Below are 25,693 nucleotides of genomic sequence, written 5' to 3'. Positions count from 1 at the left end.
TCCCTCCATCCCTCCATCCCTCCATCCCTCCATCCCTCCATCCCTCCACCCTCCCTCCACCCCAGCTGGGGCAGTGCCGGCTGCTCTGCCCTCTCCGCACTGCCCCACCAGCGGACGGAGGTGTACAACCAGCTCTGCTCCTGCGAACACAGCTGGAACATCTCCAGGTGCTTTAAGCCCTTGGGGGGGAACAACCCCGTTCCCGCAGGCAGCTCCAGCTCCTCATCTCGGCCACCATCGTGTGGCTGCTCCAAGGAAAATGTCTTGTTTCAAACCATGCCAAGGTGCAGAGGGTGTCAGCACTGTCTATAAGAGGCTGCTTCACCCGGTTTTGCTGCAGCACAGAAGCATTGAACCCTTCGGCATGGTTTCCTAGGGCTCCCCTGCAAAACCACGGTATGATGCCCATTGCACTCTGGTAGCCCAGGGCGAGTGGAGCTGGATGGGCGCTTTCTGGGGAGTGAGAGGATGCTTCTGGCCTTTTGTCCAAAAATCACTGCCCGACTACAAGTGGAGATGCTGGAAAAGAGCTGGGTCTAGACTGGGATTTAGAGTCACAGTTGTTGCTGTGCTCTGGGGGTGCACAGACACCCCCTGAGGAAGGCTGACCACGGGGACACTTGTTTTTCCATCACACCCACGGTGCAAATCTCCCGTCGCCTCCATCAGCGAGCCCCTGCTCACTGCCGGGGTGCAGCATCCCAGGAGCATCCGAACCTCCTCCCCACCAGAGCTGGGGGCAGGATTTCTCCTTTTGCCCACCCCGTGCACGCTCCCTGGGGCCGGGCTGTCCCTGGCAGCCATGAAAGGACTCCTTGAAAAGCAGCCCCGGGAGCGCTGCCAAGGTGCCTGCTGCACGCAGCATCCCCCGGGGCCTGGGGGCAGGCGGGGGGGGTGAAAGGCAGCCCGGCACAGCTGGGGCTCTGTGGGTTGAGATTTCCCCCTGCTGAGCCCATTTTGCCTGATTGCAGGAGAGGTGGTGGTCGACGGGACTGAACTGCCGGTGGGGTTGGAGTATATAAAGTTAATAAAGGTCAGGCAGAGCTCTCCTTGTCCGAGAAGCAGCTGTGCTGTGTGAGACAGCAGAAAAGGATCTGGTGTGAGTTGAGCGAAGCCCTGTGGATGAGGGGCCTGGGAAGGGGAAGTGGGAATGTGGTCTAGGTGTGCTGTGCTGGGGTTTGGACACGTTTCCTTTGGAGCCTCAGCAAGTTCCCATCCCCTGGGAGCTGTGGTGCTCCCAAGCTGACTCCGCGTCCTGGGAAAGCTTCAGCTCTGGGCTTGACTGATCCCACCTGGATCAAGCCTGTTGGATTTGCCACGGTGTTTGGGAATGGTTTCAAGAGGCATCTTTCATCTTGCAAAGCGTTTTGCAGCCTTATCGAACACCTCTGCACCGTCCCAGCCTGATGAGAAACCGAGGAGCGAAGCTGTGTCTGGCAGGTAGGGGTTTGCTGCGTGCCGGGAAGGGGCTGGGGCGTGCACGGCAGGGCCCTCACAGCAAGAGAAACAAACGTGCAGGTCTTGATGCCACGAGGTGGTGCTAAAAATGAAATAAATGGGAGGCAGCGGGTGCGCGTGGGGCTGCCGGACCTCTCCTGCATGCGCCCAGCCTGCAGCAATGCAACAGCGGCCGGTGTGGAGAGGGGACACGGGGACGTGGCCAAGCTGGTGGTGCCCACAGCAGCTTCTCCTTCCTCCTCTGCAGCCGCGCTACCAGGCGAGCTGCTGCTTGGGTTTGTCCTCCAGCATTGCTGCTGGGTGCTGGCATTTCTCTGAGTCTCTTTGCTTTGGGAAGGATGATGTGGTTGGAGGGGGAGCCCTGACTTTTCTCACCTTCTCCCAGGGTCTCAGCCTGGGCAGGGTGCTCAGCTCTCACCGGGACTGGAGACGTGGTTGGGCACCGGGCTGTTCCCAAGGTCTGCCTGGAGCTGCCCAGACCTTTCTGAAGCTCCCCGGGGTGGGCATCGCAAGCGGTGCTGTCGCTGGCATCCGCCTGCTCTGGTTTCAGCCCGGTGCGTGCCCTGGTGGAGGATTGGAGCTGGCCGAGTGGCATTTGAAAGCAGTGCCAGGCTAACGCGGTGCATTTCAGCTGTGTCATTTGTTCCTATTTTTAACGTCCCACACTGGCCTTTGTGGAGGGTGAGGGGGAAGCAAAGCTGCTGGAGAAAGGAAATAAAAATCCCAAAGCTGCAAACACAGGAAATCAAAGCAAGTATTTCTCAAGCTGGGCTGCTGCAAGAACTCTGACAACAGAGGGGTTGCACAAGGGCAGCTGCAAAGACCAAGGGCGAGCACAAAGCACGAGCTATTTTTGCCCAAATACGGGAGTTAATCAACAGCCAAAATGCTGCGTCCTGTAAAGCAGCACGAGGCAGAGCAGAAGAGGGGACGCCCGTCCCTGGTGGGGTGCTCGTGTTGTGCAGCGGAGCAACCCCTTTGCTTTCCTCTCTGGAGGCACCCGGTGAATTTCTTGCTGTCCTGGGTTTGTGCACAAAGCATCAGAGGGAGTGGGGGTGAGCTGCCATTGCCAATTCATGATCTTGCTGGTGCTGGTACCTGTGTCCTCTGGCATGACCCTGCCTGATCCTGGCAAAAACACTCTGCCTCTCCTTGGGTCACTCTCAGCATCTCGAGGTGCAAAAGCAATAAGCTGTGTGCAGACACGGGGGCTGCTCGAAGCTCTTCTGAGAGATTTGGTTTTATTATTAGTGGCGAGAAGAGAATAGAATAGGAAGTTCAGTTGGAAGGGACTTCCAAAAATCACCTAGTCCAGCTGCCTGACCATTTCAGGGCTGACCAAAAATTAATGCATATTATTGAGGGCACTATTAAGAATAATTATTAAATACTATCAGGCTTGGGATTGACTTTTGTAGTCTTTAAATACTGCTCCAAACTATGGAGAGCATAGAGCAAGGGGGGCTCAGCAGGCTCTACAGGCACACACGATGCCTATGCCTGCCCTCCATCCCTTCCTCCTGGCACCTTCAGAGTGCCGCTGCCTCATTTGATCCAAGCTGAAATGCGTTTTCTAAAGAGGAAATCACAAAAACTTCGATCTCCCCGATACCTGGCCCCACGTGCAGCGTGAGGCTGCGGTCGCTGCTTGCAGCTGGAGAGAGCTCAGCCTCGAGAGGGGCCCCTGGGTGATTCGGGGAGGGCTCGGACCTGCTGGCCGGGCTCCAGCTTGCTCAGGCGAAGTTTCCCTGTGGGGTTATGCCGGGACGGGGCTCGTGGCCTCGCTGTGCTGGGGCTGCTGCCAAGCGAAGCGAGAAGCCCTGCCCTAAAGTGCTCGTCGGTAAAAGGCAGCAAATGTGGGCCAAAACCAGCGATTTTTGTCCACTCTGTGGAAAATGCCGGTGGCATCGCCTGGAGCTGGGTGACGCCAGGCAGAGGGGCCAGCTGCAGCCCAGGGATGGCAGGATTGGTGCCTTTGCTGTGCCACAGCGTCCCTTGGGGCGGCCACTCGGTCTGGACCTCAGCGTCACGAGACAAACAGGCAAACACAGCAATATTGACTTGACCAGCACCTGTCCACGCTTTAATCTGCAGGTCATAAAAAAAGAAAAAAAAAAGGGCCCCCCCCCCTTCTATTTTCCTGTGCTTTATGATGTTTAAAGGCTGTTGTGCCTCCCATGGTGGGCAGCCAAACATCCCTGCCCTGTCCCGACAGCTGTGGTGCCCCACAGCACTGACACAGAGCAGGGCAGCCGCCTCTCCCCGCTGTTCCCCGGGCTGGAAAACCGCTCTGCTGGCAGCGGATAAAGCACACAGCTTTGCCCTTTGCCCCCCGGGATGCTGGGGCACGAAGTCACCATGGCCTTGCACAGACCCCGTGCTGGGAGCAGGGCAGGGACCAGGCTCAGCCCCAGCCGCTTGCTCCCACCCCACGCACAGCAGGCACCAGCACAGGGCAGCGGAGAGGAAATAAAGGCTGGGGAGAGGCTGCACGGAGCTGGATCCTGCTCACACGCAGAGCACACACAGTGAGTCACGCTGGTATGGCCACGGCTGGCTTGGAGCCATTCACCCCCTGCAAAAGTCCCTCCCTGCGTTACCCTGCTGGAAACGCCGTGGTTGGAGGCTGCGCTGCCTCCTCCACCCCATCGCCAGCCCCAGCCTGGCAGGACTCCCATCCCTGGTGAAAAACAACCCGCAGGGTTTTTAAAAGGCTGCTCGAAGTTTATTAGTTACCATTGAACGAGTACAAAGTACAGAAACGCGTTACTGAGTCTGCGCAGAAAGGTGTAGTTGCGTTAAGAAGTAGTAAAAAAAGCTGGTGTAGAAACTGCTGGGGGCTGCTGCTTTATTTTATCCCCCCGTAGTGCTTTCATCTCTGAGCAGCCTGCTTCCTCGAGGGGCTGTGCCTGCTCAGGACGAGGGCCCGAGGCTGGGCTCGCTGGTGTGCCGCCTCCGTCCTGCTCCCGCTGCTGGCACCAGCGCACAGGCCGGCTGCCCCGCCGGCACCTGCAGAGCTCCTAAGCTGCAGGACAAAGCAAAAAAAAATATTAAAAAAGGGACAGGCTGATGGCAGCGTGTTTTGATGTCACCCTGTGTTTATTTCCACAGTCGAGGAGTGGGTGTGCTGGGTACAAAGACCCAAGGGATGTCACCCAAAGGGTCAGGACGTGGCAGGGATGACCCCAGCTGCCCCGGGTGGCTCTGTCTCCGGTCATCTCATCCCAGTGCCACGCTGGAGGAACGTGCTCACCTCTCCGGGGACTCCGACACGGTTGTCATGGCCGGGGGATTCGTCTTCCCAAAGAAGAAGCTGGCCCACCACTGGCCGGGGTCAGATTTGGGCAGCCCTGGGGGGACAACACAGGTCAGCACACCCCGTGCAGCCTCACCACCGACCCGCTCTCACCCCAGAAAGGCTGGGTTTTGCCTCCCAGGAGATTTGCACAGCTCCGTGCTTCCCCCAAACATCCCAAACAGCTTTCCAAGGGTGGGATGTTCCTTGCTGAGACCTTTAGGGGATGCAGCTCACCACGGCCCATGGAACCAGCCGCGACCATGCACGTACCTGGGTGGTGCGGGATGACCTCCCCGTAGTCCGAGCTGCTGCAGGAGCTGCTGCTGGATGTGGAGCTCAGGCGCCCTGCAGAAAACCCAGAGCCAGCCATCAGCGCCAACCCTTGGCACCACGAGACCCAGTGCCACGGCTCGGGCTCGCTGCAGGCTCTGTCTCGCTTCAGTGCTCACCCAGTTTTAGTGCCAAGCCAGTAAAAACCAGTAGGAAGGAAATACTGCAGAGATTACATGCTGGCCAACATCAGGTAGCAGAAAAGCATGTAAATCCCATGTAGGAAACCACTTCCACCCCCCAAGGACGTTTCTGAATGGCTTTGCATTGTATGCAACGCTTGGAAGCCTTCACGGATGTCTGAGGGCCGAGAGGATGCAGATTTCTGCACATAATCCATGCAGTTTTAGCCCGGCTGCTATAAGCCTGTTACTAGTTTCAGCTCCAGGGAAATATTTTGACCCCCTCTGGTTTAGGCACTCCCTCAAACCTGAAAGTTGCCCCCCCCAGGAGAGGCACCAGGAGCTGCCATTGCCCAGGCTGGTTTTGCAGCTCATTTTCACAGCAATGGTGCATGAGGAATTTGAAGCCAGCCCCTTCCCTACATTAATAGCAAGGAAAGGGGTCTCCAGCTAGAATGAGCTACTGAGCATCCCCTTTCTTGCCAAGGAGCTCTCGGGGGTCTCCTATCAAGACCCTGGCACCCCCCCCATGCTCTTACTTCTGTTGTAGTTGTGCGTGGCCATGAGCGAGCCGCTGGATGGGATCGATGCCATGGTGCTTGGTTCTGGGTGCTGCACGGACCTGAAACCTGCAGGAAAAGGGGCGGCCGTCACCGCAGGGGGACCTGCTGCAGCCCTCACCCTGCCTGGGACAGACCTGGGACAGCACCCAAAAAGCTGCAGGGGGTTAAACTGGGCAATCTGGTGACTGCTCCGGGGATCTGACAGCACGGTGACCCTACACGGGTTATGGGGGCTACTGTGCACAGCCCCACGTGTGCCCGAACCTGCAGCTGCGTGCGAAGCCAAAATCCCCACAAACATCTGTGGGCACAGCCCCTGCGTGCCCCCGGCCCCTGCTGGATGTTCTGCCTCTCTGCTCGCAGTTTCTTTCCCGGTGTCAACATTTGGCAGTTACAAACCTCAGAGCTGAAAGCCCAGGCGTGCTTTGCAGGGGACACGGGCTGCCGCCTCCCCCCCCCCCCAGCACGCAGGGGTGGTCCCTGGGGGGAAACTGAGGCACGGGGCTGGCAGGGCTGTCCCAGCGTGTCACCCCGAGGGGTCTCACAGCTGCCGCGGTTGGGGTGCTCAGCCCCGGCCCCAAACCAGACCCTCCCGAGCACCCCCCCCAAATTCCCCAAATCCCCACGGGCTGCCCCATTTCCCCACCAACCCCCCCCCCCCCCACACTCCAATGAGCCACCCTTGAGGCCGGGTGCCCCCCACGCACCTGCAGACCCCCGAACCCCCCCCATCTCCCCCCATTAGCACCACCCAACGCCCACCGCCCCCGCCCCGACCGCCTGAAGCGCCAAGCACCCCCGAGGCCGCGGCGCACCTGGGCGGGAGGCGCTAGGACCCCGCGGAGCCCGGCGGGCGGCGCTAAGACCCTGCGGGGCCGCTCGGCGGCGGCGGCGCCGCCCGAGGAGCGCAGCGACCGCGTCCGCGCCGCACGGCCTCAGCCGCGGCGATGCCGGCCACGCCCCCTGCCCCGCCCTTATATCCCCTCGGGCCACGCCCCCCCGCGCCACGCCGCCAATGAGACTTCAGGGAAAGAGAGAGGGCACGCCTACTGGCCACGAAGGGGCGGAGCTGGATGGTGGAACGCCACGCCCCCTTGAGCTGGCCCCACCCCCTGGCCGGGAAGGGCTGGGGGCTCCGGGGAGCGACCCCGTTGGGACCCGGTGGTCTCCAAACGGTATTGCTCCGATCGCTGGGTTTTGGGGGGAAGGAGGTTTAAAAAAAATGAAGGTTTAAAAAAATCGCAGGCCGTGAGACCTTTGGGGAGTCCAAAAATGCCGGAAAAAAATCAAAAAATGCAGAAAAATTTCAAAAAATGCAGGAAAATTTTCAAAAAATGCAGGAAAAATTTCAAAAAATGCAGGAAAAGATCAAAAAACGCAGAAAAAAAATCGAAAAACGCACTGAAAATGACTAAATGCATAAAATACACGGGGAAAACAAAATGTTACGGCAAATCTGCGGGATGGGAACGTGGCTGGGAACACGGCAAAGCCAAAGCAGCACCAAAAGGTTGCAGAAATCCTGCACAACGTCTGCGGGGGCAGCTCGGGGACATCTTTTAATCATTTGATCATCTTCTTTTTTTTTTTTTGGGGGGGGGGGGGGGGGGTTGGAGACGGAGCCCGTTGCCCAGCCCCGAGCGGCTCGTCCACAAACTCTGCCCACAGTGGGGTTCCTCCCCAACCAGCCTGTCATTTTGGTGATAAATCCGGAGTTATTTGTTAAGCACGGGGACAAGCAGCCAGCACCAGGCTCCATTGTGCTGACTTGGTGCTTTCCAGGCAATGATTTTGCCAAAGGCCGCGATGGACTTTGAATATACAAATACGAGCAGGCAGCCCTCACACCCCGTGGCGGTTTCGTGCCCAGCATTAGGATTTGTTTTTCTGCCCCATGCTCTGGCAGAGGTTTGGCTTCAGGGTCCCTGGGACCCCCGGGCTGGCCCTGCTGGGTGCTTTCACTCCGGCCCCACTGGCTGCAAAGCACAGAAAGCCCTGGGGAACGGGCTCAGGAGATTTATCCAGCCTAGGAAGGGAAAGATTTGGGTGCTTCAGAGCCAAGAAGTCACTTCTATGTTAGTGAAGTCTGGCATTTCTCCGGTTCCTCCTCAAATCCTTCCTGACAGATGCATCTCTGCATTCTATGCCCCTCTGACAACGTATAGAGCAATAAAAATCTGTCTAAAAATATACATAATATAAAAATATAATATAAAAATACACAGAATATATTCTGTAATGGACTATATTCTCCCTGGTGGGACCAGGATGGCTAATTGCTTTAATTAAAGACAGAGCAGAGATGCACAAACACTTCCTATTCCCTTTGTGCACCGACACCACTTCCATCCGTATTTGGGGCTGATTTTTGGAGGATTGGCTCATAAAACAGCAGTGGGGTCACGACAGGCACCTGGAGCAGTCGGGGCTGGGAGTGATGGAGCAGGAGACGAGGATCCAGTCGGGTTTCCCAGAACCAAGCCCGTGCTGGGTGCACCGAGAGGAGGATAAATTTCATTAGTACTGATCGAGAATCGATCATTTTAAAAGCAAGCAGATGACAAGGTTTGGACAGATATATTTTTTTTTCTTTGATTTTCCACTAAAATTGAAGCCAAAAACCAAAGCCTCCGACTGTGACTCTCCTTGCAGTTTGCTTTGGAGCATGTTTTGTTTGCTCCCACCCATATTTTATTTTATTTCATTTCATTTTATTTCATTTTATTTTATTTATCTGGTTCTTGGGGCTCTAGCTCCATGTTATGACCGGTAACTGGGTTTTGTTGTCTGCAGGTTGCGTGTGCCATTGGGGAGCAGCCTTTCACATCACCCTGTGCGCTCAGCAGAAACATCTGGAAGGCAGCAAAGGTTTTTGGAGGCATCCAAAAGCTTTCGGAGCCGAAGGAGCTGCTGGGATCCATCCACGCTCGCAGATGGGGACCTTGGGGCACCCCAACAAGGGGACAGCGAGGCTTAACGCCGCCACTGGACCTGGGGACTGGGACATCCTGGGGGATTTGGCAATTCACTTGGTGATGATGAGATTGCCCACTGTCCCCACCATCCCACCCGTCAGCAGGCAGTGACCAGAACCGTCTGTAGGGCTCCAGGGCCTGATCCTGCCCACCGAGGATTTTTGCCCCATTTCTGCTCCGGCTCCAGCCAAGGGGGGCAGCACGACCCGTGCTCGGGCTGTGCCCACCTCTCTCATCCTGCCCTGCGTTTTTCCTGGCTGCCTCGCTCCCAGTGCAGGATTTGGGCAGCTGCTGCCACCTAGGGATAAAAACCACCCGCGATGTCCCCCGATGTCCCTCGCCTCCCTGCGCCCACCAGTGTTGGAAGCGGGCGAGGGGGGAGAGGCGAGAAAGAAATTGCTCCAGGCTGGTGTATGGTCAGCAAAACCTGGGCAAATGGGAAAATCCTCTTGCAGGAACCAGCAGCGGTGCTGAGCAGGACCCGCATCCAGAAAACTCTCAGAGCAGCTCCTCCCTTGTGGGACTGAGGGAAAATTTCTCTGCCGTTCAGTGAAAACAAAACATATGGGAAAAAAATCATTGCTAAATATAATTCACCGGGCTTCGAGGGGGGTGGCTCAGCAATGAATTAGCTCATTAAGTTTTCTGATCCTTAATTCTCCCTCTGGATGCACCCAAAGCCTCTGCAGTTAGCGGGGCACCCCCGTTAGCAGCCCTTCACCCCAGGTGCTCGGCAGGGACGGGCAGCCCGGGCTGTTTTCGCTCGGCGACTGTGGTTTAATAAGAAAAGCTGTCCCCAGGATTAACGCAGGCTTTTCCTAACTCGGAGATGTGCCTGGCTGCCAAAACAAAGACATCAATCTGCTGTGGCTCGGTGTGGCCCCAGACTCTTGCTGTAAAAGCTGTAAAAAAACCCACAGGGCAGAGGCTCCTCATTGCACGGGGGCTGGACCTAAATCAGCACGAAGCAAGGTGCTGCACCAGGGTCCAGCCTCCTCGGCACCTGGGGAGATTTGTGGGATCAGGTGCTGCACCTGGGCATCACAAATGTCAGGGCATCCCCGAAGAGACGCCTTTTAGGTGCTGCTCTTCTCCTCCTCCCAAGTTAAAAAAGATTTCAGAGGGTGGATGCGTGCAGCCTGTCGGCTTCCCGGGCTGCCAGCGGAGCAGATCGGGCTGTTTTATTCTCTTTTCTGTCAGCAGCGCCTCAGAGAGGAGGCAGAAGCAGAGCAGCGATGCTAAAATGACAGTGGGGAAGGTGAAGAGCACTGACGGAGTGAAAATCTTCGGGAGGTACCCAAGTTTAGGTGAGGAGCTGCTGCATTTCCCTGGGGGGATGTGGGCCTGTAACCCACGGGTGCTGCTGAGCTTGGCGAGGTGGGACATGGGGCTGGCGGGGCTGGCAGGGGACAGCCCCTTTCTGGGCTGATTTTTGGGTGGTTTTCCCTCCAGGACCACCATCTGTCTCTCAGCCTGGCTGAATTATCATGCCCTGGGCACGTCGCTCTGCTTCCTTCCTGGCTTGACGCTCAGCCTTAGCAACGTTCCTCTGGATGGGAAGTTATTCCCATGATGATTATTCCCATAAATTATTCTTCATAAAGGATGGGAAGTTATCCAGGCCGATGGGTTGCCCCCAGAGGGAGGGGTTCACCCCACAACCCCGTGCTTTCGTTATTTAAATAGCTCCAAACCTGGGTACCCAGGGCCCCTGAGGCTCTCCGTGGCAGAGCTGAATTTTGGGCATGAATGCACACAAAGACGGGGGTGCTACAGGGGGGGATTTCCCTGTCTTGACCCCATAACTCAGCTGCTTGGTGCAGAAGGGGTTTGTGCCCAGCCCTGCTGCTGTCCCTGCAGGGGTGTCACCAGACACCGTCCCCAGCTGGCCGGGTGGTGAGAGGGCTTGGGCATCTTGTTATCACGTCCAAAGCTTATTTTTAAACTGCTGGCTGCAATTTAAAGCTATCAGCAGCATGTGCTGACTGCAGGACCTCAAAATATTCCTCCCCATCATCCTTCCCTTGTCTTTTTGCCTCATATTCTGTCGTTTTTTTGCCCCTCTCTGGGTCTGCAGCATGAGCGTGAGCTGAGAAACCCGCTTGTATGAATGTTTTTATGCAATTTTTGCCTCTTTGGTGCCCCTGGGGTGCTTCTACACAAAGATATGGATCTGGCCGCAGTGTGTGCCGCAGGGTGTGACCTGTGCTGTCATGGGGGGGCCAGAAGGGGTGACCCCAAAGCCAGCCCCGTGTAAACATGCTCCAGAAACCATTGGGAAATGCCGTGCAGAACCCCATCCCATTGCAGCGGGGGGGCTGATAAATGGGAATTTTATTCTTTGTGTGCTGTTGTGGGGGCTCTCGGGACTGCCAGGGGATGTGTGTGGTGTAGGTGAGAGGACTGGCCAGTGCCTCGGTGCTCCGAGCCTGGCCACATCCAGCATGTGGTAACCTGTAAACGCTGAAACACCTGGGTGTAAAGCCCCAAAAACTGCTGTGGAAGGAGCGGAGACCCCGACCACAGGAGGAAGGAAACCTCATGGCGTTCACCCCGTCCATAAAGCTGCCCTTTGGAGGACAACCACTGCCCCTGCGCGCTCTGAGCACCTTTTCCAGTGGCCATCACACGAGGCCCTGCAGTTCTCTCCAGATGTCCCTAGTGCTCTGCAGGGTAAGCAGGATGAAAGCAGGGCCCCCTCTGCTGCCCCTACATCCCCCTGGGCTCTGGGGGGTGAGCTTTGCCTGGGTGGGCAGCCCTGGTGGCTGCTGGTGGCACTGCCCCAGCCCCTGCCTCCCAAGGGAAAAAAAAAAAAAATCTCAATTTTTATGTCTGGGCAAATGGGAATTTTAGCACAGATTAAGGCATCAGATCCTGACCTGGGGTTTGTGGGGCTGGATGGGGTCAAGGTGATGACGAAAGGGGTACAGCACCTGCCAGCCCCCATAGCAGTACCCAGAGAGAACGTCCTTTCGGGGGTCTCAATTATCTAGAGGCGCTAAACTTCCAGCCACCGCAGGTTTTGCCTGCTCAGGTCTCTTTTATTTCAAACAGCTGAACACAGAAGGACAGATGAGCACTATTTTGTTTTTTTTTTTGGCCCAACATAGCAGGGATGCACTTCCACTCAGGTGTAATGACGGTGGTACCTACAGGGATGGCAGGAGCTGGGTGTAGCCCTGCTCTCCATCAGGATCGGGCCCGAGCTGTGGCTTTAAGTCCCTCGGCGGCTGGCTGTAAGGTGGCTGAACCTCGTCCCGATTACCCAGGTCTGGCAGCTCTCTCCTCTCCCCGTCCCCTACTATTTATAGTGTGATGGGCTGTCAGGCTCTGCTGCGCTGCCGCTACGGGCAGCCCCATTTCTGTGCAGCTTGGTCGCCAGCAAGGCTGCCCTTGCGTAAAATGAGGAGATTATTTCTTGGCAAAGCGCTGGAAAGTGGGAGGGAAGAACAAGGGACTTGTACGCTCATCCCCGCAGTGCATTACCACCCGTGTCCATCCCCGGCACATCCAGACCTGAGGCAACACCACTGCTCCTGTCCCAAAAAGGTCTGGATTCATTTCTTTAAATATTGTTTAAAGCCTTCATTTTTAAAGCTTCTTTTTCACTTTTTCTGGCACTCAGTGGAACGCTGCGTAAAAGACATCTTCCCTATCACATTTCTAAGAAAATACCAGTGAACTCGTAACATTCAGGAAAAGGAAAATCTCCCTTTAAACATTAATGAGAGGTTAGTGCCATTTTAATCTACACGATGTGTAAGTGTTTAACCCTGAGATTATGAACTAACAGTACCTGACTTCGCTGTTAAATTCACTGAATGATGGTCAAGGCCACACAACTGGTCTAGACTATTACACAGCTTAATTCAAAATTAGCATTCTTTTAGACCTATATTTGGCTTTGGGACACAGAAAATTTTGCATTACCTTCTAATTGCACAGCTGACACAGGTATAAATATTCTGACCATTATGTGATATTTTTTAACACAAAGAAAATGTCCTGATAACACTGAAAGGGATTATTTATGGTTTCCTTGTCCTAGGACTGGAACCCTGTCCCCTGTTAAGTGAAGCGATGTTCATAAACCACAGATTCTCGAGCAAGAGCAATACACATTGTGAGTGCAGGGGCATATTTTGCTCTGTTCCTTGCCTCTCTGCTCCTGGGCTAATGCGTCTGCACCGAGACAGAAATGTGGGTCAGTGCCTGCAGGGCTGTGCCCAGGAACCATCTGCCCCGCATGTGCCCATGCAGGGACCCCTGCCCACCCCACACTTGGGGTCAGCCCTCTGGCACAGCTGGCCCTGAGCGGACACAGCAAGGGCTGTGAAATCACAGGCCCGTCAAATCACCCCCAGGCTGCCACAGGGGGTCCAAGCCCCACTCGGTCTCTATCTGCCCCACTCCCCCAGATCAGGAGCTCCCTCATTTACCCTCTCATCCCAAAAGCCCTTCCCCAATCCCTCCATCTTCCCCCCTTCCCTCCATCTCACTCACCCCTCCACCTGCTCCAGCCCTCCACCTCCCATCCCTCCATCTCTCCCATCCCTCCATCTCTCCCATCCCTCCATCTCTCATCCCTCCAGCTTCCTCCCATCCCATCCCTCTACCTGCCATCCCCCCGTCTCCCTCCTACCCATCTTCAACCCTTCCATCTTCCCATCCCTCCATCTCCCTCTCCTCCATCTCTCCTCCATTTCCCCCATCCTTCTCTTCCTCCCACCCCTCCATCTTCCCATCCCCGTCTCCCTCTCCTCCACCTCTCCATTTCCCCATCCCTCCTCTACCTCCCATCCTTCCCTCCCAGACCCCGCTTCTCTCCCCCCTCTCCGCCTCGCCCCGCTCCCTCCTCCTCCTCCTTCTCTTCCTCCTCCTCCTCCTCCCCCCGGCGCGCCTCCTCCTCCTCCTCCTCCTCCTCCCCCGCCCGGTACCGCATTGCCGTAGTGCGGGGGGGTCGCTGCATTGCGCTGCCGCCGTCAATAGGTGGGCCCCTCCCGGGGAGATAAAGCCGCCGGAGCCCAAGCTGGCAGCCTCTGCCGCCCCGACCGCCGCTCCGGTAAGAGCTCCGGGCCCCCCCCGGTACCGCCATCGGGCTGCTAAGAACGGGGGGAACCGGGCTGCGAGGGGGGGGGGGGGTCCGTGCCAGCGGGGGTGCAGCGCGGGGTGCTGCGGGTACCCCTGGGGGGCACCCCCCGAGGGAGGGAAGGGATGGGGCTGGGCCGCCGCTGCGACCCGCAGGTGCCTGAGCCCGCAGGTGGGAGGTAACCCGCAGCCCCCCCTGCTACTGGGGGGGGGGGGGGGGAAGGATCTAGAAAAAAATAAAAAATCTATATAAAAATATAAAAAATACCTATATAAAAATTATAAAAGATTAAAAATCTATATTAAATCTATATTAAAAATCTAGAAAAATCTATATTAAAAAACTAGAAAAAATAAAAAAATCTGCATAAAAATCTAGAAAAGGCTATATTAAAAATCTGGAAAATATGAAAATCTATATTAAAGATCTAGAAAAAAATAAAGAATCTATATTAAAACTCTAGAAAAAAGTCTTTATTAAGAATCTAGAAAAAATATTTTAAAATCTATATTAAAAATCTAGAAAAAATAAAAAAATCTTGAAAGGATAAGAATTACATAAAGAATAAAAATGACATAAAGAATAGAGAATCTATAAAGATAATGCTATAAAAATAAAGAATCTGTAAAGAATAATATTTCTCTAAAGAATTAAACAATCCTATTAAAAATCTATTTAAAATCTCTCTGTATTAGAAAATAAAAATAAAGCCCCGTTCCCACAGGGCACCCGAGCCCTGGGTGCCGCAGGGTGCTCAGCGGGCGCTGGGCACCTGCGGGGAGCTGCGCAATGGCCGCATCCAGCGCTGGGGCTGCTCCAGGGCAGGGGAGGAAGGGCTGGGGGGGGGGGGGGCCGTGGCCGCCCGCACGGCTGAATTTCTGGGCGAGCAGCAAACTCCCGCTGACCTGCTTTGCTTCCAACGGGCAGCTTCCTAAAATTGGATTTTATTAGACGTCAAAGGAAAGCTCCTAATTGTGCGGGGCTTGTGCAGCGCTGCGGCGCCATGGTAACCCCGGGAGATGCCAGAACAGCTCCCCGGCTCTATCGATTTTTCGTTTCCAGCCTCCTGCCTCCGTTTTATCCAGATTCAGGGCAGCAGAATTTAACCAAATCCCCCACCTGGGTCCAGATCATGCTTCCCTTGCCCTGCTATGCCACGGATGGGGCTATTTTTGTCTGCCCCGCTCTGCGGGCACGGTGTTGTCACCCGAACCGCGCGTGGCTTTTTGGGGTGGGGGAGGCGAAGGCACCCGGCAGGGATGGGCGCCCACGGCTCCTCCCAGGACGCCCACGAAACCTAGGAGATGCCCTGGGGCTTGGAAAGACCTAGAAGGCAGCAGCGGAAGGGGGAGAGAGCCACGCGGGAAGGATTTTCCCCCTGGGAAGGGCACCTTCGAGGCACCGGTGACGCAGCCCTGGGAACCGGGGGTCTCCGGGAGGGCGGTGGAGGGCAGGTGCTGAAACCGTGGCATCTTGCTGAGGGTCGGAGGCTGGATGTGGTGGCCAGAAATAGCCCTGGCCAGCCTCCTCTGGGGGCGGCTTGGATCCGTCCCAGCATGGGCAGAGCCGCCAGACGAAGCCAGGCAGCCCCCAGCCGGGCTGGGGCGCGTGGTCCAGCAGGGCGAGGGGAGGAGAGCCTGCCCCCGGTGGGCTGGGGATACTGTGGAGGGCAGGGGGGCTCTGCTGATGCCTGCCTTTTCCCCCTGCAGCCTCCCCAAAAACGCAGCTGCGCCCCCACAGCCCCCCCCGCCGCCCGCCCGCCACGCGTAGCCCGCCAGCATGGGGAAGGAGAAGACGCACATCAACATCGTCGTCATTGGGCATGTGGACTCTGGGAAATCCACCACCACCGGGCACCTCATCTACAAATGCGGGGGCATTGACAAAAGGACCATTGAGAAATTTGAGAAGGAGGCTGCCGAGGTGAGGAGCCCGTCCCCCCGTGCGCCCCCTCCCCACCCGTAGGGGTGCCGAGACCCCCCCCCCAGCTCCACGCCGATGCCCCGTAAATACCCCAGGGGTGATGCTCCCCTTCTCCTGGGGCTGCCCTTCTCGTACCTTCTCTTTCTCCCTCTGTTCCCATCATATTTTTCCCCTCTGTATCCCAAACTCCTCCGGCCTCGGTAAAATGGGCCATTTGGGTGCTCGCCCCCCTCCCCTCTGAGCTGAGCCCACCACCTGGGGGGGCTCCCCGCTGCAAGCTGCTCCTGAAGGGGCTTGGCGAGATTTGGAAGGTGGATTAGGGATTGCAATTCCTCGCAATTGCTGCTGGAATGAGGGTTCTGGGAGAGCCACAAACCCCAGTGCTTCAGGGCATGAAATTCCCTCTAAATGTTGGGCACAAGGAGGAAAACCAGAGGAAAATCTCCTTCCAGTGCCTGCTGGAGCACGCAGCACCAGCTGGACCCCCATTTGATCCAGTTTGTTTAAAAAAAACCATTCCCATTCTTCTCTAGCATGGTGTCTGCTGTGTGTCTCGATTGGTAGCCTTCAATATAGAAAAGCTTATGTGAATTAGAAGCATTTTAGTTGAATTCTTTTGTTTAACCTCTCTAAAGGAGGCATTTGTAGCAATATAATGCATGCATTTATCAGGCTGTTACACTGAAAAGCACCACCCCACACCTATAGCGTGGCAGATGCCGAGATTAAGGAGGAAAAAATAATCTTGGGGACAGAGGAAAACGTTGTGGATTGGAAACTCCGGGAAATTAATGATGGTAAATTCTAGAGAGGTGGGTGAGGCAGGGGAAGCCGGGCTGTGCTAGCGATAGGGCAGATCTGGTCTCTCACAAGACGTCTTGTCGTCATCGCTCCAGGAGCCTTTAATGCAGACATCCCTTCATTTTTTTTTTTTTTTTCTGGCCAAGACCCTATATTAAAAAAAAGGGGGGGGAATGGAAAACAAAAAATCTTTTCAGACCTGCCATTCCTGATGAAATGTTTTGCTGTCTGTCTGTCTCTTAACCCTTTGAATTTGCCAGTAGCAGCCGAGCTAAACCACCCATTTTCCTGCCTCATAGCATGAAATGATTTCTCTTAGCATAAAACGCTTCCTCTTTCCCCCCATTTTCAAAGGATTGCCGATGTGCCTCGGTATATTTCCACCCCTTCACCTCCAGCTCAGGTGTGACGTGATGAGGTGGTTGTAGACACGAATGCGGCTGTTTTAACTGAACAGACACTTCCCCTGACTTGCCAGAAGATGCGGGGACTGGAGGCTGCTATTAATAGCCTATTGACTGAGCTTACAGACTCCATTTTCTGATGCAGGGCTGGGGAAGGGTTTTCTTCCATTAGGTGGCATTCGCAGGAAATGGAGGCCTGCGTGCACCCAAAAAGCTATCAAAAAAACAGGGTCTGATATATATATATATATTTTTTTCCCCTAAAATAAAAGATTTTTTTTTTTCCTTTTGACTTCAAGGGCAGGGGTAATAGTATCTCCAAAAGCAGGGTTGTTCTTTAAAAAAAAAAAATCATCATCATTATTTGTGGTCTCCAAATAGAAAGCTGTCCCTCTGCTGGGGTTTGATCAAGGCAAATCAGGCAGCTTCTGGCGCTGAACAGTGAAGGTATTGTGCAAAGCTGGATAATACTGTGTTTTTTCAACAACAGCCCTGGGTAACTGAATATACCCCATGAAAGGAGGGAAGCTGTTTGCTAAATAAAGGATCTCATTTGTCTTCACGTTACGTCTCTCGGTGCGGTTGCAGAATATAGACAGCTTTTTGTGGGTGCGGATGCCTGGGAATCCTGTTCTGTAGGAGCCGGGGTGCAGGGCAGCGGGGTGCCCCCACAACCTGCTGCACCCTGGGGCATGCTCCGTGCCTCAGTTTCCCCATCCATCAGTGAAGGAAAAGGCTGTGATTGCTGTAAGGCCGTGGGGTCTCCTCATGGAGCTCCTGCCTGAGCACTCCCCATTATTAATGCATTGCACAAAATGAGTCCCTTTTCCTTAGCCCCCCCCTCAGCTTGGGTAAGAAGCGATCACGCTCTAACGATGCCCTTCATCTCCCCCAGCAAGGGAGGGAGTGGATGTGCATGCAGCAAAGGGTTAACCTCCCAGCTCCCGCTCTGCCCCCCCCTTGCTATATGTGATGCTCAGGAGCAGAGATGTGGTTCTGGATTGTTCCACCCCCTCCCCGACCTCCTGCAGGCGTGAGAGCTCCGGGCTGGGGCTGCGGCATCGCCCTCTCACCCGCCGTTCCCCCCGAGGAGGAGGAGGCTCGCCCTGGCTTTAGGATTTTGCCCGTAATCCTCCCGAGCGAGCTGCAAAGTCATCGTAGTGCTCGGCTGTTACGTAAAGGGACCGGCACCGATAATTCCCCGTGCTGCCCAGCCACTGGGAGCACAAGGGGGGGACGGGGGCAGGAGCCAGGGCCGAGCGCTGCCCAGCACCCTGTTGTGGGTGAGATGCATCCGGGTGGGATGCTGTGTTAGCCTTCCTGGCGAGGAGCAGCACCGGAGCGTTAGCTGCCTGCTGGCAGGAAGCGTTTCCCTCCGGAGCGGTGATTTATAACGGCCCATTAGGATTTTTATGCGTTGATGCTCCAGAAGAAATCCCTGCTGAGGAGAACGCGGCTCTGGGTGAAGGGGGAGCGTGCTGTCACATCTCTGTCCTTGCGCAGCGGTTACAGCACATTACATCAGCAGCTGATGACCTATTTCTCTAGCTGAATTCTGTTTGCCATCTTAGAAAACTCCCCTCTCAGCCCCAGACCTGAAGACCGATGCCCATTAACCCTTCGGTCCCTCTGGGCTACCCGAGAACACAACGTGTCTGGGGGGCGAGGGGGGCTCGTGGTCCCCCTGGGAGCAGGATCCCAGCTCGGAGCCTGGGATGGCACGATGTCAAAGGACACTGAACCCCAGGAGAAGCCGGTTCAGAAGCGACATTGTGGTTTTAGCAAGGCGTGTGCTTTATTGCAGGACAGAGATGTGGTGTTTTTTTTTTTTTTTTGTGGCTAATCTCACCCAGCATGATTTTCTGCGCTACAATGTTGGCTGTGATTTTGGCCATTTGGCAATGACAGTTGGTCTGACTGCAGCTCGCAGTAGCTTTCCGTGCGAATTCACACACTCTGTGGCAAAAATCAGTCACATTTCTCCTCAGCTCCTAGCAACAGTCTTTGCATTTCATTTTCTTTTAACCCGTTCCCCTGCTGCACCCCTGCCACTTAGGGGCTCCCTCGCTTAGTCGTGCCCTTTCCCTCTAAGCAGATGTCTCACAGGTTGGGATAATCGGTTAAAATACAACAATAAGAAGCCTTCCAGCATTGCTGGGTAATTCCGTACCAGAATGGTTTCACAGCAGCCGTGCAGGGCCCGGACATTTCATGGAGGAGACCTCGAGGAGGCTCCGGCTCCTCCTCAGCTGGTCCCACCACAAACCCATGTCACAGCTCCTCCAACTCCTCCATCCCCTTAAGGAACGTGTTGAGAACAATAACTGCTTTCACCTGTATTTATTAGTAAACAGATCACAGCAACCACTGATTTTAGAGGGTTTTACCCTCAACATTTGCAATGTGACCCTCTGCTTCCGTGGCTATGGGAGCTGGGATGGGTCCTGGTGCCTGCCATGCCCTGGGCTTGCATTTCTCACCGTCCTTGCCTTTGTGTTGGCCAGATGGGGAAGGGGTCCTTCAAATACGCCTGGGTGCTGGACAAGCTGAAGGCCGAGCGTGAGCGTGGCATCACCATCGACATCTCGCTGTGGAAGTTCGAGACCACCAAGTACTACATCACCATCATCGACGCGCCCGGCCACAGGGACTTCATCAAGAACATGATCACCGGGACCTCCCAGGTGAGAAATGGTGGCCACGAGCTACTGGAGGAGGGGGAGGCTGGGGCTCTCCAATGAGCCTGGGGTCATGTAGGTGCTGCTGGAGCCCTTTTGGAGGTGGGCATTTGGGCGAGCAGTCAGCCAGTGGTGTTGAGCAGGGTCTATGCAAGAGGCCAGGTGGCACTTGGGGACCTTGCTGTGATCCTGCACCGCCTGGATGTCCAGGGGAAAGGGCCTCCTTGGCACAGAGGGGTGGTTAGTCCACACCACTTACCCTGCTTGGATGAGCTGGGGATGAATGTGGCCTCTCTGAGCTACAGGCTGTTATGAGAGGGTGTCTCCCATGTTATTTTAGCCTCACACAACTCCGATGTACAAGAAACTTCATGCTTTCCCTTAACTTCTATTGGCCCAATGAGACTCTGTGAGTCTTTTCTCTTTCCTTTCCCTCAAAACATCTCTGTTCCATAAATCATGCTGCCATACTCTATGGTCAACCCCCCAGGGCAGGGCAGCATCCCCTCACTGCACTGCAGGGCATTCCTACATCCCAGTGCCGCTCACCCAGGGACACTACTGGAAAGACTTCGGTAGGATTTTAGGCTGTACATCCCTGGGTGCTCAAGATGAGGTTCTGGTTGGACTCACGCAGCCTTAAGGACCCACCCTGATCTTGCAAAACCACACGTGGTTGGCAAGCGTAAAATAACGCAGGTCAGGTTTGGGGTAGATCAGTGGGGTTTTGGGTAGCAGCTGGCAGGGAGCCTGCCCGAGCCGTGCTTTTATCCCACATCCATCTGGGGCGTACTCGGAGCAGCTCTCTGGGGACAGGAACAGATCACGAGCTCTCTCCTCCCAGGCTGACTGCGCCGTGCTGATCGTTGCTGCTGGCGTCGGCGAGTTTGAAGCCGGCATCTCCAAGAACGGGCAGACCCGCGAGCACGCCCTGCTGGCTTACACCCTGGGGGTGAAGCAGCTCATCGTCGGCATCAACAAGATGGATTCCACGGAGCCCCCCTACAGCGAGAAGCGCTACGACGAGATCGTCAAGGAGGTCAGCGCCTACATCAAGAAGATCGGCTACAACCCGGCCACGGTTCCCTTCGTGCCCATCTCGGGCTGGCACGGGGACAACATGCTGGAGCCCTCCCCCAATGTAAGTGCGCACAGCGTGGCGGATTTCCCTCCCTACCCTCACCCAGGCTGGAGGTGACTTTGGTGCTGTGAAGACCTCAGGCACTTTTCGTGCCCCCGTGGTGCGCAATGGCCCGCGGTGCCAGCGTAGATGTGTTTGTCACGTAGCTGTGGTGGTGCTGAGCTGGGATGAACGGGCGCGCTGTGCGTGGCCACGCTCGTTGCTGTGCCGTGCCCAGATGCCCCACGAGCATCTCCAGGAGGTGATCTGCACGGCCGTGCTCCTGGGATGCCATCTGAGGGGTGCACATCGTCAGCCCCGTGGTGACGTGAGAGCCGTCCGCAGCGATTGTCAGGCTCAGCAGGAACGCCGTGTGTGTTTTCAGGGCATTGTTTTCCCAGGCAAATAGCACGATCGCCAGCTTGGAACAGCTCCCGCTGCACAGCTGGGCTCCTCCATCCTGAATATCGGGTGCCTTTTCCCCTTTATATGCCACCGTGGCAGCTCTGCCCCATGTTCCAGTGCTGCGACCCCACTCCTTAAGACGACTTTTGCTTGGGGAAGTACCAAATTTCCCACGTGAAAAGCATGGTTTCCTTGAGCATGGTGGAATCTTAATTGGCCTCCCCCGCATGCACCAGCGATGGGGATGGTGGGGACACAACAGTGAGGTGCTTTGGGATGGGGGCTCCTTGGCGGACACGCTGCCAATAGCAGTTGTTACTCGGGCATTTTTTTTTGAAGAAAAAGCTACCCCAGCTTTATTTTTCTAAAGAAATTAGGTGCCGGACAGTTGTAGCCCGAGGAAGGTCCCTGCTCTCCCGCTGGTTTCTGGTGACCTTGAGCAAGTCGCTCAGGGCAGAAACCCCCGGCAATCCCCTGGGGAACCAAAGGGAAATTTGATGCTTTAAGGGGGCATTAGGACTTGTGGATGAGGGGTCAGAGCTCCGTGGGGAGGGAAGCAGCATGGCTGGGGGCGAGGGAGGTTGGGCATTGTGGTCCTGAGTTAGAGGAGAGCTGCAAAGCAAGCTCACGGCGACCTGAAATGTAGCTCACAGCCTTGCGCAGGAAAGGCAGCTCGCGGGAATCGTGGGGCTGGCTTGGAACGAGCATTTTTGGGGGTGCTGGGGAGATTCCTGTCCCCTGAGGAACAGGGTTTGGATAAGGTCAGCCACGGTCATGCCAGACGTGGCTGCATAGTTGCTGGGTGCCTCCAAATCGGGCTCCAAATGTCAGCAGCTGCTGGGTCCGGGAAGATGATCCTGAGCAATTCTCCTATTAATAGGCTGCAGAGGGCGGGCATGGAGCAGGATGGGCCCCGCTGGCCCCGTTTTTCCAGACGGGTCTCGAGGCGTGATCTCAATGTGACATGCTGCCCAGGAGGGCAGGGGCTGGGATAAGCAGCAGAGGAGGAGGCTGGGGGCATCGGGAGGGAAGGAGGGCTGAGCAGGGTGCAGGGGCTGGGTGCTCAGCAGGAGCTGTGCTGGAAGGATGCGGGGACATCCCACGCCGTGGTCCCCAGGGGTCCCCTTCCCACCTCCGCAGGGACAGAGCTGGGGACGGATCCCCCCTCCCCACTGCTTCTAGGGAAGCGCGGGTGTGGATCTCTCTTTTCCCATTTCTTGCCTGAAAAATCTCAGATTTTTCTTGCTCGCACGCTTCTGGTTGGGTTTCACCGAAGCACAAGGCAGGCGAGTGACATGGCTGCCCACCAGGGGACTCAGCAGGGAGACAGGATTAGAGCTGCATGGCTGCAGCAGCCCCATCCCACCAGGGTGCAGGGATTTGGGGCCGGAGCCAGCCCCGCATGGGGGGCTGCATCCCGTGGCCCCGATGCGCAGCTCTCCAAGGCCAAAAGACAGCTGGGCTGCGCTCGCATCCAAGTTTGACATTTACAAGCTTTTTTGGCAAGCGTGGTTTTTTGCATTCAGCCAGCTCTCCGCTGCTGCAGCTGACAGAACTGGGCCACTCGGGGTGGGTTTTGGGGGCTCGAGAGGGGGATGCAGCAGCTGAGGGCACCCCGCTTTTGTGCCAGGAGCATGGTGGCCCCACGGGGGTCCATGAGCAAGGTTTTACTTGGCGGCCCTAGGAAGCAGCACGATCCCAGTTTTGTAGGTGCTCCTCATCCTCGGGCCACACCGAGGTTTTGCAGATGTGTTTCCCCTGCGGTGCGACCAAGTGCTGCTTTAGCCAGCTCTCAGGACGTCAGATATTCCCAGGATGTCAGATGTTCTCGGGGTAAGGCATGGAAAGGAGAAGGGACATTTTGGGACAGGCAGCAGCTGGTGGCAGGGAGGCTCTGAGTCAGGGCAGGATGGATCCAAAACAGGGGGTGCTTTGGGGGACCCACTGCAGCCCCAGTCCCATGCCACTTCCCACTGGTGATGGTGCCTAAGGGAAAAGCCCCGTCCACAACTCAGGAAGCGTTTTAAATCCACGTGGAGAAATATTGTGTAAGCCCCTCTCGGTAGAGGAGGGGGAAATGGCCTTGCAGGACTCTGGTCTCTGGTGTCTCAGGGTGGTTTCAGACCCAGCACCAGATCCTTGCTTGCTGCAAGCCCCGGCATGGCTGCACCTTTCAGATCTGCAGCGTCACTCCAGGAAAGCACCGCGGTTCCCTGCATCAAACTGTGCCCTCTGCTGAGCACATTTCATTACATCTCTGCTCTTTTTCTTTTTTTTTTTTTTTCTTCTTTTTTTTTCAGCCAGTTTTAACTTCAAGGATCCAATGTAGGGCAGAACTATTTATAAAAAACAATCCTGCCCCTCAGCAGCCTTGAAGAAACTCAGTTCCCAACCTGAAGGCCGGGCGCTTTGCACCGGGGGCAGGACGGTGTGGGGAGGCAGCACCCGTGGGTTAGGACTGGGGGCTGCAGGTTGGCTGGATTTAACCATTTCCACATTTTTTTCTTCTGTTAACGGACGTCCTGCTCGTTTCTTGGAGAGAGGGGAGAAGGTGGGTGGAGGTGGAGAAAGGTGTGTAGATGAACCTGCAGGGATGGGGGGTTGGAACAAGCACCCCAGCCCCAAGTAAAGCCACAAAACATCTGGACCAAGTCGTGGTGGGACACCTCAGTGGGGTCATCCTGGGAAGCTGAGGACGGGCACACTCAGTGCATGCTGTTGGTGCTCTCTTTCCAGATGCCTTGGTTCAAAGGCTGGAAGGTGGAGCGCAAGGAAGGCAACGCGAGCGGGGTGTCCCTCTTGGAGGCCCTGGACACCATCCTGCCCCCGACCCGCCCCACAGACAAGCCCCTGCGCCTGCCCCTGCAGGACGTCTACAAGATCGGAGGTGAGCAGCAGCCCCACCAGCATCTTTAACCCCAGCCTTCCTTCCACAGGAATTTGGGAACGATGTTTCCAGGTATTGGGAAACTGGAGGGACTGGGCTCCTTGAACTTTAGATAAGACAGAGGAGAAGGGTGGTGGCTGCGGGGAAAAGACCCCACTTTAGATTTGGGTTGGAGGTGGCCGTGCCCAGAGGTACCCAGGCAGCAGAGAGGGGCAGCAGCTTTGTGAGCTCACCCTGGAGAACACCCGATGCCAAAACGGCTGCAAATTTGGGTGTCCCAGAGGTCACGGCTGGCGAGGCGAGGTGGAGACCTGCCAGGAATGAGGCCCAGCAGCAAAAAAGCCTTGGGGCCCGGCTGAGGGACGAGGCCAGCGAGGAGGGCCACCGGCGAGGCCGCTGCGCGTGCCTCCCAAATGCTGGTGTCCGTCACCGGCACCTCCGCCTGCCCAGCTGCGCCGCGGCACCAGCCATGTAGGGAGACACTTCTCCGAGCTATAAATGTCCCCCGGGCTCGCTGACCTGCTGGCACCACTGGGCAGTCCCGCTGCTGGCTGCTGGGCCAGGCAAACATGGCCATTTCCAGCTCTTTTCCACATTTTTTCCAAGGGCAGGTGTGCTGCAGGAACCAGGCGGGTTGAACGTTGTCCCCGTGGTCTTGGGCATTTTAAACGTGAGGGGTGGTGGGCAGCTCTGTGTCCGCCCCTAGCTCAGCTGGGGAAAGGCAGGTAGGGTTCTGCCATGGGGTTAGGCAGGTCCTCAGGGAGCAGAGACACTGTGGGACTGGGGGAGGTGGAGTTGTGGGAGACCAGATGGGTCCCAACAGTCTCCTCTTCTTCACTTGACTCCAAAGGTGAGTTTTTTTCCAAATTCTGATGATGCAAAGTTCCAAAGGTCCCGTTCATTTAATTATCCACCCTCATTCCCAGGCACAGCTGGGATGATGTGGCCAGCTGTGGCACACATGCTATGATGTGCCTGGTCCTCCGCACCCGCGGGCCACAGCTGCTGCAAAGGAAGGGTTTTCAGCATGCATGGATTGCTCAGAGCCTTCTAGCTACGTGCTACCCCTTTTTTACAAAACATTGAGTAGGAAGGGCTGGTTCATGGTAGTTTTGAAGCCCCTGATGCTGATCTTGCAACTAATAACTGATTTTTGGTTTGGCAAGAGACAAACGTCTTTGGTGAAAACCACTGGAGATACTTTGCTTTTATGGCAGCCAGGCTCTGGCCGTGCTGCTCAGGGATGTGCCAAGCAGGTTACATTTTGCTCTGCCCTCTCCTTGCCCCCGTAGGGATCGGCACGGTCCCTGTGGGCCGAGTGGAGACTGGCATCCTGCGGCCCGGCATGGTGGTCACCTTCGCTCCCGTGAACATCACCACCGAGGTGAAGTCGGTGGAGATGCACCACGAGGCGCTGAGCGAGGCCCTGCCCGGGGACAACGTCGGCTTCAACGTGAAGAATGTCTCCGTCAAGGACATCCGCCGCGGGAACGTCTGCGGGGACAGCAAGTCGGACCCGCCGCAGGAGGCGGCACAGTTCACGTCTCAGGTCAGCTGCCTAGAGTTCTGTTCTGTTCTACCCTACTCTACCCTACCCTACTCTACCCTACCCTACTCTACCCTACCCTACTCTACCCTAC

The 25,693-nt window shown here is 56.0% G+C and overlaps 2 protein-coding genes across 2 annotated transcripts in view; one reads left to right on the top strand and one right to left on the bottom strand.

Annotated features, from left to right (window-relative positions):
• Positions 1-4,161: 4,161 nt before the first annotated feature.
• PPDPF (pancreatic progenitor cell differentiation and proliferation factor) lies at positions 4,162-6,744 on the bottom strand. The gene is made up of 5 exons (XM_035343779.1): positions 6,587-6,744; positions 5,748-5,837; positions 5,027-5,101; positions 4,712-4,808; positions 4,162-4,483 (listed from the first exon to the last, which is right to left on the bottom strand). The coding sequence occupies exons 2-5, from the start codon at positions 5,800-5,802 to the stop codon at positions 4,372-4,374; spliced, it is 339 nt and encodes a 112-aa protein (XP_035199670.1). The 5' UTR covers positions 5,803-5,837; positions 6,587-6,744; the 3' UTR covers positions 4,162-4,371.
• A 6,909-nt stretch (positions 6,745-13,653) lies between these two features.
• EEF1A2 (eukaryotic translation elongation factor 1 alpha 2) overlaps positions 13,654-25,693 on the top strand; it is a 13,920-nt gene continuing 1,880 nt past the window's right edge. The window contains exons 1-6 of the mRNA XM_035343778.1: positions 13,654-13,808; positions 15,545-15,758; positions 19,468-19,647; positions 20,486-20,782; positions 23,903-24,053; positions 25,346-25,602. Of these exons, the coding sequence (XP_035199669.1) occupies positions 15,615-15,758; positions 19,468-19,647; positions 20,486-20,782; positions 23,903-24,053; positions 25,346-25,602 (1,029 nt within the window). The 5' untranslated portion in view covers positions 13,654-13,808; positions 15,545-15,614. The remainder of the gene's footprint in view (positions 13,809-15,544; positions 15,759-19,467; positions 19,648-20,485; positions 20,783-23,902; positions 24,054-25,345; positions 25,603-25,693) is intronic.

The sequence above is a fragment of the Oxyura jamaicensis genome, chromosome 20, assembly GCF_011077185.1.
Source record: "Oxyura jamaicensis isolate SHBP4307 breed ruddy duck chromosome 20, BPBGC_Ojam_1.0, whole genome shotgun sequence".
Taxonomy (NCBI): domain Eukaryota; kingdom Metazoa; phylum Chordata; class Aves; order Anseriformes; family Anatidae; genus Oxyura; species Oxyura jamaicensis.
This window is presented reverse-complemented; position numbering and strand designations above follow the sequence as displayed.